General features: G+C 39.9%; 1 protein-coding gene across 3 annotated transcripts in view; it reads right to left on the reverse strand.

The window, feature by feature from the left end:
* The window catches only part of nbas (NBAS subunit of NRZ tethering complex), a 256,830-nt gene that overhangs the window by 158,721 nt on the left and 80,926 nt on the right, over positions 1-17,183 (reverse strand). For all 3 annotated transcript variants that reach the window (XM_058393499.1, XM_058393497.1, XM_058393500.1), the window contains exons 19-21: positions 15,905-15,983; positions 5,051-5,155; positions 4,626-4,762 (exon numbers count right to left, since the gene is read on the reverse strand). In XM_058393499.1, coding sequence (XP_058249482.1) covers positions 4,626-4,762; positions 5,051-5,155; positions 15,905-15,983 — 321 coding nt within the window. The remainder of the gene's footprint in view (positions 1-4,625; positions 4,763-5,050; positions 5,156-15,904; positions 15,984-17,183) is intronic.

Raw genomic sequence — 17,183 nt, forward strand, 5'->3', positions numbered from 1 at the left:
CATCCATCTGTCTCACCGCTTTTTTAGACATCCGTGGGTCTTGCTGCTTTTGTAGACAACCATCTGTCTTGTTGCTTTTGAAGACATCCATCTCAATGCTCATCTGTCTCGCTGCTACTGTAGATGTCTGTCTCATTGCTTCACTGCTTCTGTAGACGTGTCTCAGAAGCATCCGTCTCATCCGTCTGTCTCGCTGGTTTTGTAAACATTCGTCTGTCTCGGTGCTTTTGTAGACATCCGTCTGTCTCGGTGCTTTTGTAGACATCCGTCTGTCTCGGTGCTTTTGTAGACATCCGTCTGTCTCGCTGTTTTTGAAGACATCGGTCTGTCTGACTGCTTTTGTAAACTTTCGTCTGTCTCGCTGCTTTTGTAGACATCCGTCTGTCTCACTGCTTTTGTAAACATCCATCTGTCACAGCGCTTTTGTAGACATCCATCTGTCTCGCCACTTTTGTAGACTTCCGTCTGTCTCGCCGCTTTTGTAGACATCCATCTGTCTCGCTGTTTTTGAAGACATCCATCTGTCTCGCTGTTTTTGAAGACATCCATCTGTCTTGCTGTTTTTGAAGATGTCCATCTCAGTGCTCCTGTAAACATCAGTCTCGCTGCTACTGTAGACGTCAGTCTCATTGCTTCACTGCTTCTGTAGATGTGTCTCAGAAGCATCTGTCTCATCCATCTGTCTCGCTGCTTTTGTAAACATCCGTCTGTCTCGCTGTTTTTGTAGACCACCGTCTGTCTCGCTGTTTTGTAGACGTCTGTCTCGCTGCTACTGTAAACGTCTGTGTCTTTGCTTCACTGCTTCTGTAGATGTGTCTCACTTCCACTTATCTCAGCTTCTCTATCCATCAGTCTAATTGCCTCTATAGCTGTCCATCTCACTGCCCACATATCGATCCATTAGCCTGTCCATCCTGCTGACTATTGCCGACTTACTGTCTGTCTCACTGCCTGTCTAGCTGCTTACTGTTTATTTCTGTCTCACTAGTTCTGTAGTTTTTAGACATCCATCCGTCTGTCTCGCTGCTTTTGTAGTCGTCTATCTCACTATTCTGTAGCTGTCCATCTTACTGCATCTTTCAAAATACATCCGTCTCAATGCTCCTGCAGACGTGCGTCTCACTGCTGCACTGCTTCTGTAGATGTCTTGATGATTCTCGATGACTTGTCTCAATGATTCCGCAGATGTCAATCTCAATGCTTCGGTAGATGTCATTCTAGCTGCTTGTGTTGACGTCTGTCCCATTGCTTCTGCTGATGTGCGTCTTGTTGCTTCTACAGACTTCTCATTTCTATAGACGTCTGTCTCGCTGCAACTGTAGATGTCTCATTGCTTCACTGCTTCATCAGACTTGTGTCACTGGCAACAGAGACACCCATCTCAGCTTCTCTATCCATCAGTCTAGTTGCATCTTTAGCTGTCCATCTCACTGCCCACATATCGATCCATTAGCCTGTCCATCCTGCTGAATATTGCTGCCTTATTAACTGTCTGTCTCACTGCCTGTTTGGGTGCCTATTTCACTGTTAATTTCTGTCTCACTACTTCTGTAGACATCCGTCTTACAACTTCACTGCTTCTGTAAATTTCCTTCTCGCTGCTTCTGTAGACATCTGTCCGTCTCGCTGCTTTTGTAGTCGTCTGTCTCACTATTCTGTAGCCATCTGTCTTGCTGCTTCTTTTAAAATACATCTCTCATTGCTTCTGTAAATGTCCGTCTCAATGCTCCTGTAGATATACGTGTCACTGCTTCACTGCATTGGTGGATGTCTTGATGATTCTCGATGTCTCGTCTCAATGATTCTGCAGACGTCAGTCTCGCTGCTTCAGTAGAAGTCCGTCTACCGTCTCGTGTTGACGTCTGTCTTGCTGCAACTGTAGAAGACCGTCTCATTGCTTCACTGCTTCTGTAGACGTCTGTCTTGTTGCGTCACTGTTTCTGTAGACATATCTCATTGCCATCCATCTCAGCGTCTCTATCCTTCAGTCCAGTTGCCTCTCTAGCTGTCCATCTCACTGCCTACATATCGATCCATTAGCCTGTCCATCTTGCTGACTATTGATGCCATACTAACAGTCTGTCTCACTGCCTGTCTAGCTGCACATTTCACTGTTTATTTTACTGACCATCCAGGTGTCCATTTTGCTGTCTATCTTGCCACCTGTCTCACTGTCCAACAAGCTGTCTCCATTCATCCATCCATCCATCCATCCATCCATCCTTCCAGTCCATCAAAATGACTTCATCTCCATAGTTTAAATATCCTGGTCCTCTGGGTTTAAGCTGTTATGCAAATGAAACTTTGCATGTTTATGAATATCCAAAAAGAAATTGTTACTTTTTTTTCTAATTAAATCCTGTGCAGGTGATCATAAAATCCTAAAACATATTGAAAAGACTTCATTTAGCTTGAGTTTTCTCAGTGGCAGATGGCGAGAGACATGCCGTTTTGCCTGCGAGAAAAACCACAGCGCAGTTAAACCCTCTCGGACCTGCAGAAATGAGAAAGTGGCCTCCAGCTGTTGAGCCATGATGGATGCTCACTACTAAGGCAGCTGACCTCCAGGGAAAGAGAGAGAGAGAGAGAGAGAGAGAGAGACAGAGAGAAAGTGGGAGGCCGCCACACTCAACGTGCCCTAAATCTTCCACCACCCTCATTACGAAGACGGTAGGGGGAAAAGACAGATGCGGACTCTTTTTTCCCCTCCTCTACACACACACACACACACGCACAAAACACCTCCCTCACAAAACACACTCAGGCTGTCTCCTAAATCCACACCACCAGCAGTTAACAGTGTCTTCTGCAGCTTTATATCAAAAGAAAGCGACACGCAAACGCAAAACACTGGAGCGGGAACCTAGGCTTTATTGCTACGTCTGCTTTGACAGGGGGTGTAAATTTAGGATGTGCGATTACACACATCAGTTTTAAATTCTGTAACTGGAGGGTGTCGATGCAAACTGTTCTTGTTCAGAGCCAGACACACTGCATATTTCCAGAGGTGACACCACAACTACAACACAATTTCATGCCAAGAACACTAAGTGTCACAGGTTAGACTCACAAAAACTAGTGAGGCACCAAGCCTTGTGCTGTGCACGCAGTTCGATCCTGAGACATGACGTGTGATTAAGCATGTGGCAAAAGAGTGATGATGAGGCGATATCCGAATACCTCAAATTATCCTCTAACCAATGATGGACCAGTGATTCGCTGTTTTCAATTATATGCCTAGAGAAGATGATGCTCAAAAGGCATTTGCTCCATCGCTACACCCAAGAGCCCACAATATCAAGAACTCACAGAGGAATGTGCCACACGTTGTCTTTCGCATACATGAGCTCACAGACACCCATGATTGGCTAGTGCCTCTGTGATTGACAGATGAATAGACAATATGTCACTCTCACTCATTGAGAACTTTTCCCATAAATGAGGTGAACATGCTTCAGCTAAACCATTTCCAGTATTTTCTTTCTGGAAACTATAAAGTAGTTATATGGGAAGAAGGCAAGCCGGCAGAGGCAGTGTCATGCTTTGGGCAATGTTCTGCTGGTAAACCTTGGGTCCTGCCATCCATGTGGATGTTACTTTGACATGTACCACCTACCTAAGCATTGTTGCAGACCATGTACTCTTTCATGGAAACAATATTCCCTGATGGCTGTGGCCTCATTCAGCAGGATAATGCTCCATGCCACAAAGCAAAAATGGTTCAGGAACGGTTTGATGAGCACAACAACCAGTTTGAGGTGTTGACTTGGCCTCCAAATTCCCCAGATCTCAATCCAATCCAGCATCTACGGGATGTGCTGGACAAACAAGTCTGATCCATGGAGGCCCCACCTCACAACTTACAGGACTTAAAGCATCTGCTGCTAACACCTTGGTACCAGATACCACAGTACACCTTCAGGGATCTAGTGGAGTCCATGCCTTCAACAGGTCAGGGGTGTTTTGGCAGCAAAAGAGGGACCAACACAATGGTCATAATGTTATGCCTGATCTGTGTATATGTTTCTCTTGACCAAATAAAAATAATAATCTATAGATAACGTAACCATTTTTTCACAACATTTACCTGGAAATATTTCTACAAGGATGCATTTTATTCATATTTTAAAATTCATAATTTTCACTAATCCTGTAATCATGTAATGCAATCGCTTTTACAGCGAGCAGAAGAATTGATTGCACTGATTCCTGCACATACATGAAGTTCCTTGGAAAAACACAATCCAGCTTCGGTTTCCACAGATATCTAAATACACTGCTCTAGCATTCGAACCCATTTCTTGGATCCCTCTCAGGGGGATGGGAGTTCAAATCCACTTTTTTTTTAATCTCGATCATGTGTACGTTATTGCCTTAAATTGCTCACTAGAAGAAAATGATTGTATTATTCTGTTGTTTTGCATGTGCTCTAATCAATTGCATGGAAATGCTGCAGGTTCGTGACATTATCTGTATCAAGGCTGACCTTTGAAGAATTAAAAGTATAAAATAAAAGAAATGCAATGCTGAGCTGGTTAAAAACCTAAAGCTGAATTCCAACATCCAGATTCTTTTTCAAAGCATGTTTGTCTGTGTGTGTGTGTGTGTGTGTGTGTGATTTGTACCAGGCCTCAGGCAGCAGCGCTGTGTACTCATGTGGAGAGGTGGTTTCTGGGAAATTGCACAGGATGGCTAGTCGATGCTGGAGCAACTCTGAGCCATGATAAGTAAAGAGAATATCCAGCGCTTGAACGTTACTCTCCTAGGAGAAAAGGAGAGAGAGAGAGAGAGAGAGAGTAATAAATGAATAATTAATACGAATCAAATTCATGGCTGTGTCCATTTTCCCCTGCAGCTATTTCACCACTAATAGTCTTTGTAAGTAGCCATATTTCAGCCTTCCAGACTTTCACGGTATAACGGAGAATCCATATTTTAGACAATATGCACACAATGAGGTTACACTAAGATGTATAATTCACATTGGACACACACACACACACAGACACACACACACACACACACACAGAAGAAATGACGTGAGCTTTACCCTGGCGTAGGTTCTCGCTGACAGCACGATATTCTGACTGCGGAACTTTTTGAAGAATTCCGAGTCGTACCTCTCCTCTGCTGCATGGGGGCCACCCAAAATCTCCTATATACACACACACACACTTTGATTAAATCCTCCAGATGAGCATAAATGCTATTAATCTCTTCTGAGTCACCTGACACTACTGTCAATCGACCTTCTTGTGCTTTATGTGCCTTTTGTTTTGTCTGCGTTTTATTGCATATTGTGGTTTTAACACGTTTATTTCCTTTGCCTTGTGGAGTGATGGGATCGTGTTCCTGTCTTTTATTGTGGAGTTTATGTGCGTATTATTATAGCGTCTTGTCTTTTATACCTGTTTTGTTTTGCACTTTATGCTTTGATTGTACCCTGGGTTTGTTTTTTGTTTTTGCCTTTTAAATTAATTTGCTGTTTGAAATGTGCTTTAGAAAACAAAATAACGTCTGACTTTGGTGGATGTTTTGTCTGAGAGCGAGCGAGAGAGACTTGTAACTCCAACCATTAATACACCATTATAAATCACTTCTATCATGCTAAAAGTAAAGAAATAAAACCGTGCTGTTCTAGGAACATAATCTACAACATGATGGTGCGATGAAGCCCGACATGAAGCGCAGTCGTCGTTATCAACCGAATGTGAATTATTTTCCAATAACCGCTACTGATTTTTTTGTTTCTTTTACAACAGCAGTGATTTTTAGGGGGCCAAGCACTGAAGGTCGATAAGAACCCTACTGTTATTCTTCCTCTTCTTTATCTACTGGCTACAGTGTCTAATTCAACCCATAGAACTATCCAGAATAAAAGCTGTGAAATTCTGCACACTGATTGGCAGGGCTTGGTCCACATTTGGTCAGAATGTTCCTTTGACCCTCTCCAATATTCTAGCACGACTATCTAGCGCTACCAAATTTGTAAGATTGTTTATAGACATAACTTTTGAACCTTGCGTCCGAAACATAATCCACACCCTATGACAAATTTCTGACGAATTGGATTTTCCAGCATTTTGGATTTAGTTTTTTCGTTAAACCTCACCAAATTTGGTACAAGTCATCTTCAAGGTAAACCTCCCAAATGTTTTTCGAAAAATAATTTAATGCATCTGTCATTGATGACGTGAAGTGAGGCTGTATCTTAGCAACAACTTTGCACAGTGATGCAAAACTTTGTAGGCATCTTCAGGAGCATGCAACAAAGTTTGTGCCAGTGCCACCTGTTGGTCAAAAGCTATAAAAGTTAAAAATATATCTGCCATTTTTGCTATCTTTGTCCAATTTTCTGTAGCAACAGAAAGCACCGATCTCCATTCTCCTGCCATTTGTTCATCTAGATCTTTCCTCCTACTTTCAGAAGTCCCTCACTTTCCGTGGACCAAACACAATATACACCATGAGTAAAGCTACAGCTCATACACTCATGAATCCCGTTGCTTAAAAGAAAGAGTCTGCTTTCCTGCGAAAACTGTAGCACATCTAAGAATGTGAAGCTCAAAGAGTCTTGGTGCTTGGCCCCCTAAAATCACTGCTGGCAGCATGAATTTCTATTAATATCCATTTTATATTGTATACTTTTGATCCATTTACAGTTACATATTTAATGTTACGGAAAACAACTTCCATCATAACCACTACCCTCGCTTCTTTTTCTCGTTAAATGAACGGGAAGCAGATTAAAAAAAAACTTTTTGAAAAAATGTTTGAAAAACTTCTTCCAAAAACATTAAATAAATATCTCCTTACAGAAAACTTCACTGAATCAACTATTACACTTTTTTAAAAATCTGTTTGCGTGCCATAAATGTCAGCTGTGTAGGTTGTTACTATAAAAACCTTAACATGCTGCATTAACATGAACTTTGCAGCTGGAACCGCTGTGAGGGAGAATGAACCAACACCTACTGAGTAATTTGAGTATCCAAGGACATCTAAGGATGTTTAACTATAAGTATGTGGCTGTGGGTTTTTAACTTATTTTAGCTTTATGCATCACGTACCACCTCAATACCATCTTTTCAAATGAAAACACTCAGATACGGATTCTATATCATAGCATCAAGGTTTCTGAGACAGAGCAAACACTCTTAGAACTCTTAGAACAGTCTTAGACCTCTTTTCCTCCAACATGTTGGGGTCTGAGCTGATGGCAGAGGGCTGGGGTTTAATCTCAAACCACTCTGAATGCCCCACAGTGGAGGAAAAAAAGGGATTAAAAATCACTGATGATTATCTCAAACCGAGCCGTTAGACAGAGGACTAATTTTCTCACCACAGCAGCTGAAGTGATTATTGAATAGACTAGATGAGCACAATTAAAAAAAATGAACATTAACAGTTAGACGGATTTTAAGCTTGATTTGAGGAAGAGAAAAGAAATCACAGATTGGTGATATTTGGGGGGGAAGAAAAACACAATAATGCAGTCTACACACTTGAGTAGAGTAGAACAGTTCTAGTTAGAGGGGGCATTACAACACTATTGTTAAGATCAACATGAAAGAATGAGACAAATTAGCATCTGTTTGAGATCTTTTTTCAAAACTGCAAGCAAGTTTTAAATACAAAAAGACTTCTCAAAAGTTCTCATGCAGTATCTTGAATGCATCTTAATGTGCTTCATCCTGCATCTCGATGCTGTGTCCTTTACCTTCCATATTCCACTTCCTAAAAAATGTAGGGATCACGGTCGACAGTGACTTCAGTTCCATATTAGCAATGTTAATAAAACAGCATATCATCACATCAAAACATCTCCAAAAAATGTGATATTCTGCCTCCTACTGATAACGGGCGTGTCTCAAACAGCTAGCTGGTGAATCAGTATACAGTGTACATGAGCTGGAGCACTACTAAAGACACGTTAGGGCCACTGATTACTTCAGGGACTCTAATTTCCTCAGTGCATCGTGTAAGGTCACATTGAGCACTGCATCAATTAGGACGCAATTTACGACTGTTCTGAGAGCATCGCTTGTGGTGTCCCTAATAAAGTGGCCGGTGGGTGTACATGTGGAAGACATTTTGATTATTGTTCTTAAGTATAATTATAATGTGTAGTGTAAAGATGGTGTCAGATTACACCTTAACGAATTCCCTAACATATGCTGTAACCATGGTAACAGCTGTGGCGGAGTGAGTCCTTTGTTGTTTAGAGCAGCGCTGAACTATTCAGATCCTTCAGCACCTCCACACAGAGCTGGTGCAGTGCTACAAGATCCAGATGTAGATTGATCAGAAACAGCTGCATGATGATAACGAGCCATGTGACATTTAATTTATTTAACAAACACTGGACAAAAAATTACATCCAAAAACGTTACATTAAGTTTATAAAATTATGTAGCGTAGCAGTGATGACTGAGTCATGATAGTGTTGTGTTCAGTGTTGAGTGATGATAGTGTTGTGTTCAGTGTTGAGGGATGATAGTGTTGTGTTCAGTGTTGAGGGATGATAGTGTTGTGTTCAGTGTTGAGGAAAGATATAGTGTGTTCAGTGTTGAGGGATGATATAGTGTGTTCAGTGTTGAGGGATGATATAGTGTTGTGTTCAGTGTTGAGGGATGATATAGTGTTGTGTTCAGTGTTGAGGGATGATATAGTGTTGTGTTCAGTGTTGAGGGATGATATAGTGTTGAGTTCAGTGTTGAGTGATGACAATGTGTTCAGTGTTGAATGATGATAGTGTTGTGTTGTGTTTAGTGTTGAGGGATGATATAGTGTTGTGTTCAGTGTTGAGGGATGATATAGTGTTGTGTTCAGTGTTGAGTGATGATAGTGTTGTGTTCAGTGTTGAGTGATGATAGTGTTGTGTTCAGTGTTGAATGATGATATAGTGTTGTGTTCAGTGTTGAGTGATGATATAGTGTTGTGTTCAGTGTTGAATGATGATATAGTGTGTTCAGTGTTGAATGATGATAGTGTTGTGTTCAGTGTTGAATGATGATATAGTGTTGTGTTCAGTGTTGAATGATGATATAGTGTTGTGTTCAGTGTTGAGTGATGATAGTGTTGTGTTCAGTGTTGAGTGATGATAGTGTTGTGTTCAGTGTTGAGTGATGATAGTGTTGTGTTCAGTGTTGAGTGATGATAGTGTTGTGTTCAGTGTTGAATGATGATATAGTGTTGTGTTCAGTGTTGAATGATGATATAGTGTTGTGTTCAGTGTTGAATGATGATAGTGTTGTGTTCAGTGTTGAATGATGATATAGTGTTGTGTTCAGTGTTGAATGATGATATAGTGTTGTGTTCAGTGTTGAATGATGATATAGTGTTGTGTTCAGTGTTGAGGGATGATAGTGTTGTGTTGTGTTCAGTGTTGAATGATGATATAGTGTTATGTTCAGTGTTGAATGATGATATAGTGTTGTGTTCAGTGTTGAGGGATGATATAGTGTTGAGTTCAGTGTTGCGGGATGATAGTGTTGTGTTCAGTGTTGAATGATGATATAGTGTTGTGTTCAGTGTTGAATGATGATAGTGTTGTGTTCAGTGTTGAGTGATGATAGTGTTGTGTTCAGTGTTGAATGATGATATAGTGTTGTGTTCAGTGTTGAATGATGATATAGTGTTGAGTTCAGTGTTGAGGGATGATATAGTGTTGAGTTCAGTGTTGAGTGATGATAGTGTTGTGTTCAGTGTTGAATGATGATATAGTGTTGTGTTCAGTGTTGAATGATGATATAGTGTTGTGTTCAGTGTTGAGTGATGATATAGTGTTGTGTTCAGTGTTGAATGATGATATAGTGTTGTGTTCAGTGTTGAGGGATGATATAGTGTTGTGTTCAGTGTTGAGGGATGATATAGTGTTGTGTTCAGTGTTGAATGATGATATAGTGTTGTGTTCAGTGTTGAATGATGATATAGTGTTGTGTTCAGTGTTGAATGATGATATAGTGTTGTGTTCAGTGTTGAATGATGATATAGTGTTGTGTTCAGTGTTGAGGGATGATATAGTGTTGAGTTCAGTGTTGAGGGATGATAGTGTTGTGTTGTGTTCAGTGTTGAATGATGATATAGTGTTGTGTTCAGTGTTGAATGATGATAGTGTTGTGTTCAGTGTTGAATGATGATATAGTGTTGTGTTCAGTGTTGAGGGATGATATAGTGTTGTGTTCAGTGTTGAGGGATGATAGTGTTGTGTTCAGTGTTGAATGATGATATAGTGTTGAGTTCAGTGTTGAGTGATGATAGTGTTGTGTTCAGTGTTGAATGATGATATAGTGTTGTGTTCAGTGTTGAATGATGATATAGTGTTGTGTTCAGTGTTGAGTGATGATATAGTGTTGTGTTCAGTGTTGAATGATGATATAGTGTGTTCAGTGTTGAATGATGATATAGTGTTGAGTTCAGTGTTGAGGGATGATATAGTGTTGAGTTCAGTGTTGAATGATGATATAGTGTTGTGTTCAGTGTTGAATGATGATATAGTGTTGTGTTCAGTGTTGAATGATGATATAGTGTTGTGTTCAGTGTTGAATGATGATATAGTGTTGTGTTCAGTGTTGAATGATGATATAGTGTTGTGTTCAGTGTTGAATGATGATATAGTGTTGTGTTCAGTGTTGAATGATGATATAGTGTTGTGTTCAGTGTTGAGGGATGATATAGTGTTGTGTTCAGTGTTGAATGATGATATAGTGTTGTGTTCAGTGTTGAATGATGATATAGTGTTGTGTTCAGTGTTGAATGATGATATAGTGTTGTGTTCAGTGTTGAGGGATGATATAGTGTTGTGTTCAGTGTTGAATGATGATATAGTGTTGTGTTCAGTGTTGAATGATGATATAGTGTTGTGTTCAGTGTTGAATGATGATATAGTGTTGTGTTCAGTGTTGAATGATGATATAGTGTTGTGTTCAGTGTTGAGGGATGATATAGTGTTGTGTTCAGTGTTGAGGGATGATATAGTGTTGTGTTCAGTGTTGAGTGATATAGTGTTGTGTTCAGTGTTGAATGATGATATAGTGTTATGTTCAGTGTTGAATGATGATATAGTGTTGTGTTCAGTGTTGAGGGATGATAGTGTTGTGTTCAGTGTTGAGTGATGATAGTGTTGTGTTCAGTGTTGAATGATGATAGTGTTGTGTTCAGTGTTGAGTGATGATAGTGTTGTGTTCAGTGTTGAATGATGATAGTGTTGTGTTCAGTGTTGAGTGATGATATAGTGTTGTGTTCAGTGTTGAATGATGATATAGTGTGTTCAGTGTTGAATGATATAGTGTTGAGTTCAGTGTTGAGGGATGATATAGTGTTGAGTTCAGTGTTGAGTGATAGTGTTGTGTTCAGTGTTGAATGATGATATAGTGTTGTGTTCAGTGTTGAATGATGATATAGTGTTGTGTTCAGTGTTGAGGGATGATAGTGTTGTGTTCAGTGTTGAATGATGATATAGTGTTGTGTTCAGTGTTGAATGATGATATAGTGTTGTGTTCAGTGTTGAATGATGATATAGTGTTGTGTTCAGTGTTGAGGGATGATATAGTGTTGTGTTCAGTGTTGAATGATGATATAGTGTTGTGTTCAGTGTTGAATGATGATATAGTGTTGTGTTCAGTGTTGAATGATGATATAGTGTTGTGTTCAGTGTTGAGGGATGATATAGTGTTGTGTTCAGTGTTGAATGATGATATAGTGTTGTGTTCAGTGTTGAATGATGATATAGTGTTGTGTTCAGTGTTGAATGATGATATAGTGTTGTGTTCAGTGTTGAGTGATGATATAGTGTTGTGTTCAGTGTTGAGGGATGATATAGTGTTGTGTTCAGTGTTGAGGGATGATATAGTGTTGAGTTCAGTGTTGAGGGATGATATAGTGTTGAGTTCAGTGTTGAGTGATGACAATGTGTTCAGTGTTGAATGATGATATAGTGTTGTGTTCAGTGTTGAATGATGATATAGTGTTATGTTCAGTGTTGAATGATGATATAGTGTTATGTTCAGTGTTGGGGGATGATAGTGTTGTGTTGTGTTCAGTGTTGAATGATGATACAGTGTTGTGTTCAGTGTTGAGGGATGATATAGTGTTGTGTTCAGTGTTGAGTGATGATAGTGTTGTGTTCAGTGTTGAGTGATGATATAGTGTTGTGTTCAGTGTTGAGTGATGATATAGTGTTGTGTTCAGTGTTGAATGATGATATAGTGTTGTGTTCAGTGTTGAATGATGATATAGTGTTGTGTTCAGTGTTGAATGATGATATAGTGTTGTGTTCAGTGTTGAATGATGATATAGTGTTGTGTTCAGTGTTGAATGATGATATAGTGTTGTGTTCAGTGTTGAATGATGATAGTGTTGTGTTCAGTGTTGAGGGATGATATAGTGTTGAGTTCAGTGTTGAGGGATGATAGTGTTGAGTTCAGTGTTGAGTGATGATAGTGTTGTGTTCAGTGTTGAATGATGATATAGTGTTGAGTTCAGTGTTGAGGGATGATATAGTGTTGAGTTCAGTGTTGAGTGATGATAGTGTTGTGTTCAGTGTTGAATGATGATATAGTGTTGTGTTCAGTGTTGAATGATGATATAGTGTTGTGTTCAGTGTTGAGTGATGATAGTGTTGTGTTCAGTGTTGAGGGATGATAGTGTTGTGTTCAGTGTTGAGGGATGATATAGTGTTGTGTTCAGTGTTGAATGATGATATAGTGTTGTGTTCAGTGTTGAGGGATGATATAGTGTTGAGTTCAGTGTTGAGGGATGATATAGTGTTGAGTTCAGTGTTGAGTGATGATAGTGTTGTGTTCAGTGTTGAATGATGATATAGTGTTGTGTTCAGTGTTGAGGGATGATATAGTGTTGTGTTCAGTGTTGAGGGATGATACAGTGTTGTGTTCAGTGTTGAATGATGATACAGTGTTGTGTTCAGTGTTGAATGATGATATAGTGTTGTGTTCAGTGTTGAATGATGATATAGTGTTGTGTTCAGTGTTGAATGATGATAGTGTTGTGTTCAGTGTTGAGTGATGATATAGTGTTGAGTTCAGTGTTGAGTGATGATATAGTGCTGTGTTCAGTGTTAAGTGATGATATAGTGCTGTGTTCAGTGTTGAGTGATGATATAGTGTTGTGTTCAGTGTTGAATGATGATATAGTGTTGTGTTCAGTGTTGAATGATGATATAGTGTTGTGTTCAGTGTTGAATGATGATATAGTGTTGTGTTCAGTGTTGAGGGATGATAGTGTTGTGTTGTGTTCAGTGTTGAATGATGATATAGTGTTGTGTTCAGTGTTGAATGATATAGTGTTGTGTTCAGTGTTGAGGGATGATATAGTGTGTTCAGTGTTGAGGGATGATAGTGTTGTGTTGTGTTCAGTGTTGAATGATGATATAGTGTTATGTTCAGTGTTGAATGATGATATAGTGTTGTGTTCAGTGTTGAGGGATGATATAGTGTTGAGTTCAGTGTTGCGGGATGATAGTGTTGTGTTCAGTGTTGAATGATGATATAGTGTTGTGTTCAGTGTTGAATGATGATAGTGTTGTGTTCAGTGTTGAGTGATGATAGTGTTGTGTTCAGTGTTGAATGATGATAGTGTTGTGTTCAGTGTTGAGTGATGATAGTGTTGTGTTCAGTGTTGAATGATGATATAGTGTGTTCAGTGTTGAATGATGATATAGTGTTGAGTTCAGTGTTGAGGGATGATATAGTGTTGAGTTCAGTGTTGAGTGATGATAGTGTTGTGTTCAGTGTTGAATGATGATATAGTGTTGTGTTCAGTGTTGAGTGATGATATAGTGTTGTGTTCAGTGTTGAGGGATGATAGTGTTGTGTTCAGTGTTGAATGATGATATAGTGTTGTGTTCAGTGTTGAATGATGATATAGTGTTGTGTTCAGTGTTGAGGGATGATATAGTGTTGAGTTCAGTGTTGAGGGATGATATAGTGTTGAGTTCAGTGTTGAGTGATATAGTGTTGAGTTCAGTGTTGAGTGATGATAGTGTTGTGTTCAGTGTTGAATGATGATATAGTGTTGTGTTCAGTGTTGAGGGATGATATAGTGTTGTGTTCAGTGTTGAGGGATGATACAGTGTTGTGTTCAGTGTTGAATGATGATAGTGTTGTGTTCAGTGTTGAATGATGATATAGTGTTGAGTTCAGTGTTGAATGATGATATAGTGTTGTGTTCAGTGTTGAGTGATGATATAGTGTTGAGTTCAGTGTTGAGTGATGATATAGTGTTGTGTTCAGTGTTAAGTGATGATATAGTGTTGTGTTCAGTGTTGAGTGATGATATAGTGTTGTGTTCAGTGTTGAATGATGATATAGTGTTGTGTTCAGTGTTGAATGATGATATAGTGTTGTGTTCAGTGTTGAATGATGATATAGTGTTATGTTCAGTGTTGAATGATGATATAGTGTTATGTTCAGTGTTGAGGGATGATAGTGTTGTGTTGTGTTCAGTGTTGAATGATGATATAGTGTTGTGTTCAGTGTTGAGGGATGATAGTGTTGTGTTGTGTTCAGTGTTGAATGATGATATAGTGTTGTGTTCAGTGTTGAGGGATGATATAGTGTGTTCAGTGTTGAGGGATGATATAGTGTGTTCAGTGTTGAGGGATGATAGTGTTGTGTTGTGTTCAGTGTTGAATGATGATATAGTGTTATGTTCAGTGTTGAATGATGATATAGTGTTGTGTTCAGTGTTGAGGGATGATATAGTGTTGAGTTCAGTGTTGCGGGATGATAGTGTTGTGTTCAGTGTTGAATGATGATATAGTGTTGTGTTCAGTGTTGAATGATGATAGTGTTGTGTTCAGTGTTGAGGGATGATAGTGTTGTGTTGAGTGTTGAGGGATGATAGTGTTGTGTTGTGTTCAGTGTTGAGTGATGATAGTGTTGTGTTCAGTGTTGAGTGATGATAGTGTTGTGTTGTGTTCAGTGTTGAGTGATGATAGTGTTGTGTTCAGTGTTGAATGATGATAGTGTGTTCAGTGTTGAATGATATAGTGTTATGTTCAGTGTTGAATGATGATATAGTGCTATGTTCAGTGTTGAATGATGATAGTGTTGTGTTCAGTGTTGAGTGATGATAGTGTTGTGTTCAGTGTTGAGTGATGATATAGTGTGTTCAGTGTTGAATGATGATATAGTGTTGTGTTCAGTGTTGAATGATGATAGTGTTGTGTTCAGTGTTGAATGATGATAGTGTGTTCAGTGTTGAATGATGATATAGTGTGTTCAGTGTTGAGGGATGATATAGTGTTGTGTTCAGTGTTGACTGATGATAGTGTTGTGTTCAGTGTTGAGGGATGATATAGTGTTGTGTTCAGTGTTGAGGGATGATAGTGTTATGTTCAGTGTTGAGTGATGATATAGTGTTGTGTTCAGTGTTGAGGGATGATAGTGTTATGTTCAGTGTTGAGTGATATAGTGTTGTGTTCAGTGTTGAATGATGATAGTGTTGTGTTCAGTATTGAGTGATGATATAGTGTTGTGTTCAGTATTGAATGATGATATAGTGTTGTGTTCAGTGTTGAATGATGATAGTGTTGTGTTCAGTGTTGAATGGTGATATAGTGTGTTCAGTGTTGAGTGATGATAGTGTTGTGTTCAGTGTTGAGGGATGATATAGTGTTGTGTTTAGTGTTGAGGGATGATAGTGTTGTGTTCAGTGTTGAGGGATGATAGTGTTGTGTTCAGTGTTGAGTGATGATAGTGTTGTGTTGTGTTCAGTGTTGAGGGATGATAGTGTTGTGTTGTGTTCAGTGTTGAGTGATGATAGTGTTGTGTTCAGTGTTGAGTGATGATAGTGTTGTGTTCAGTGTTGAGTGATGATAGTGTTGTGTTCAGTGTTGAGTGATGATAGTGTTGTGTTCAGTGTTGAGTGTCTTTGTTCTCACCTCGTATGTAGCCAGTCGGTCTAAATAGCACAGCAACTTGAGTCTGCTTCGACACAATTCCTTCTGCTCAAGTGTTAATCTGCACAGAGCAAAAACACACATTCATTATGCATTACAATTCTATTAAAATCACATCAAAACCTGTAATTTCCACCATCCACCACCAGGAGTACACAACCACCTGGTGTACACAACCACCAATCGTACACAACCACCTGGCATACACAACCACCTGGTGTACACAACCACCTGGCATACACAACCACCTGGCATACACAACCACCTGGAGTACACAACCACCAATCATACACAACCACCAGGAGTACACAACCACCAGGAGTACACACAACCACAAATCATACACAACCACCAGGAGTACACACAACCACCAATCATACACAACCACCAGGATTTCTCAACCACCAATCATACACAACCACCAATCATACTCAACCACCAGGAGTACACAACCATCAATCATACACAACCACCAGGAGTACACACAACCACCAATCATACACAAATACCTGAAATTACACAACCACCAGGAGAACACAACCACCAATCATACACAACCACCAATAATACACAACAACCAATCGTACACAGCCACCAATTATACACAACCACCAGGATTTCACAACCACCAATCATACACAACCACCAATCGTACACATCCACAAATCATACACAACCACCAGGATTACACAACCACCAGAAGTACACAACCACCAGGAGTACACAACCACTGAGCACACACAACCACTGAGCACACACAACCACCAGGAGTTACACAACCACCAGGAGTACACAACCACCGAGAACACAAGCACCAGGAGTACACACAACCACCAAGAGCACACACAACCACCAATCATACACAACCACCAGGAGTACACACCCACCAGGAGTACACACAACCACCAGGATTACACAACCATCAATCATACACAACCACCTGGCATGCACAACCACCAGGAGTATACAACCACCAATCATAAACAACCACCAGGATTTCACAACCACCAGGAGCACACACAACCACCAAGAGTACACAAACACCAGGATTACACAGCCACCAATCATACACAACCACCTGGCGTTCACAACCACAGGGCGTACACAATCACCAGGAGTACACAAAACCACCAGGAGTACACACAACCTCCAGGAGTACACAACCTCCAGGAGTACACAACCTCCAGGAGTACACAACCACCGAGCACACACAACCACCAGGAGTACACAAGAACCAGGAGTACACACAACCACCAGGAGT

This window comes from Hemibagrus wyckioides, linkage group LG06 (genome assembly GCF_019097595.1).
Source record: "Hemibagrus wyckioides isolate EC202008001 linkage group LG06, SWU_Hwy_1.0, whole genome shotgun sequence".
Lineage (NCBI taxonomy): Eukaryota > Metazoa > Chordata > Actinopteri > Siluriformes > Bagridae > Hemibagrus > Hemibagrus wyckioides.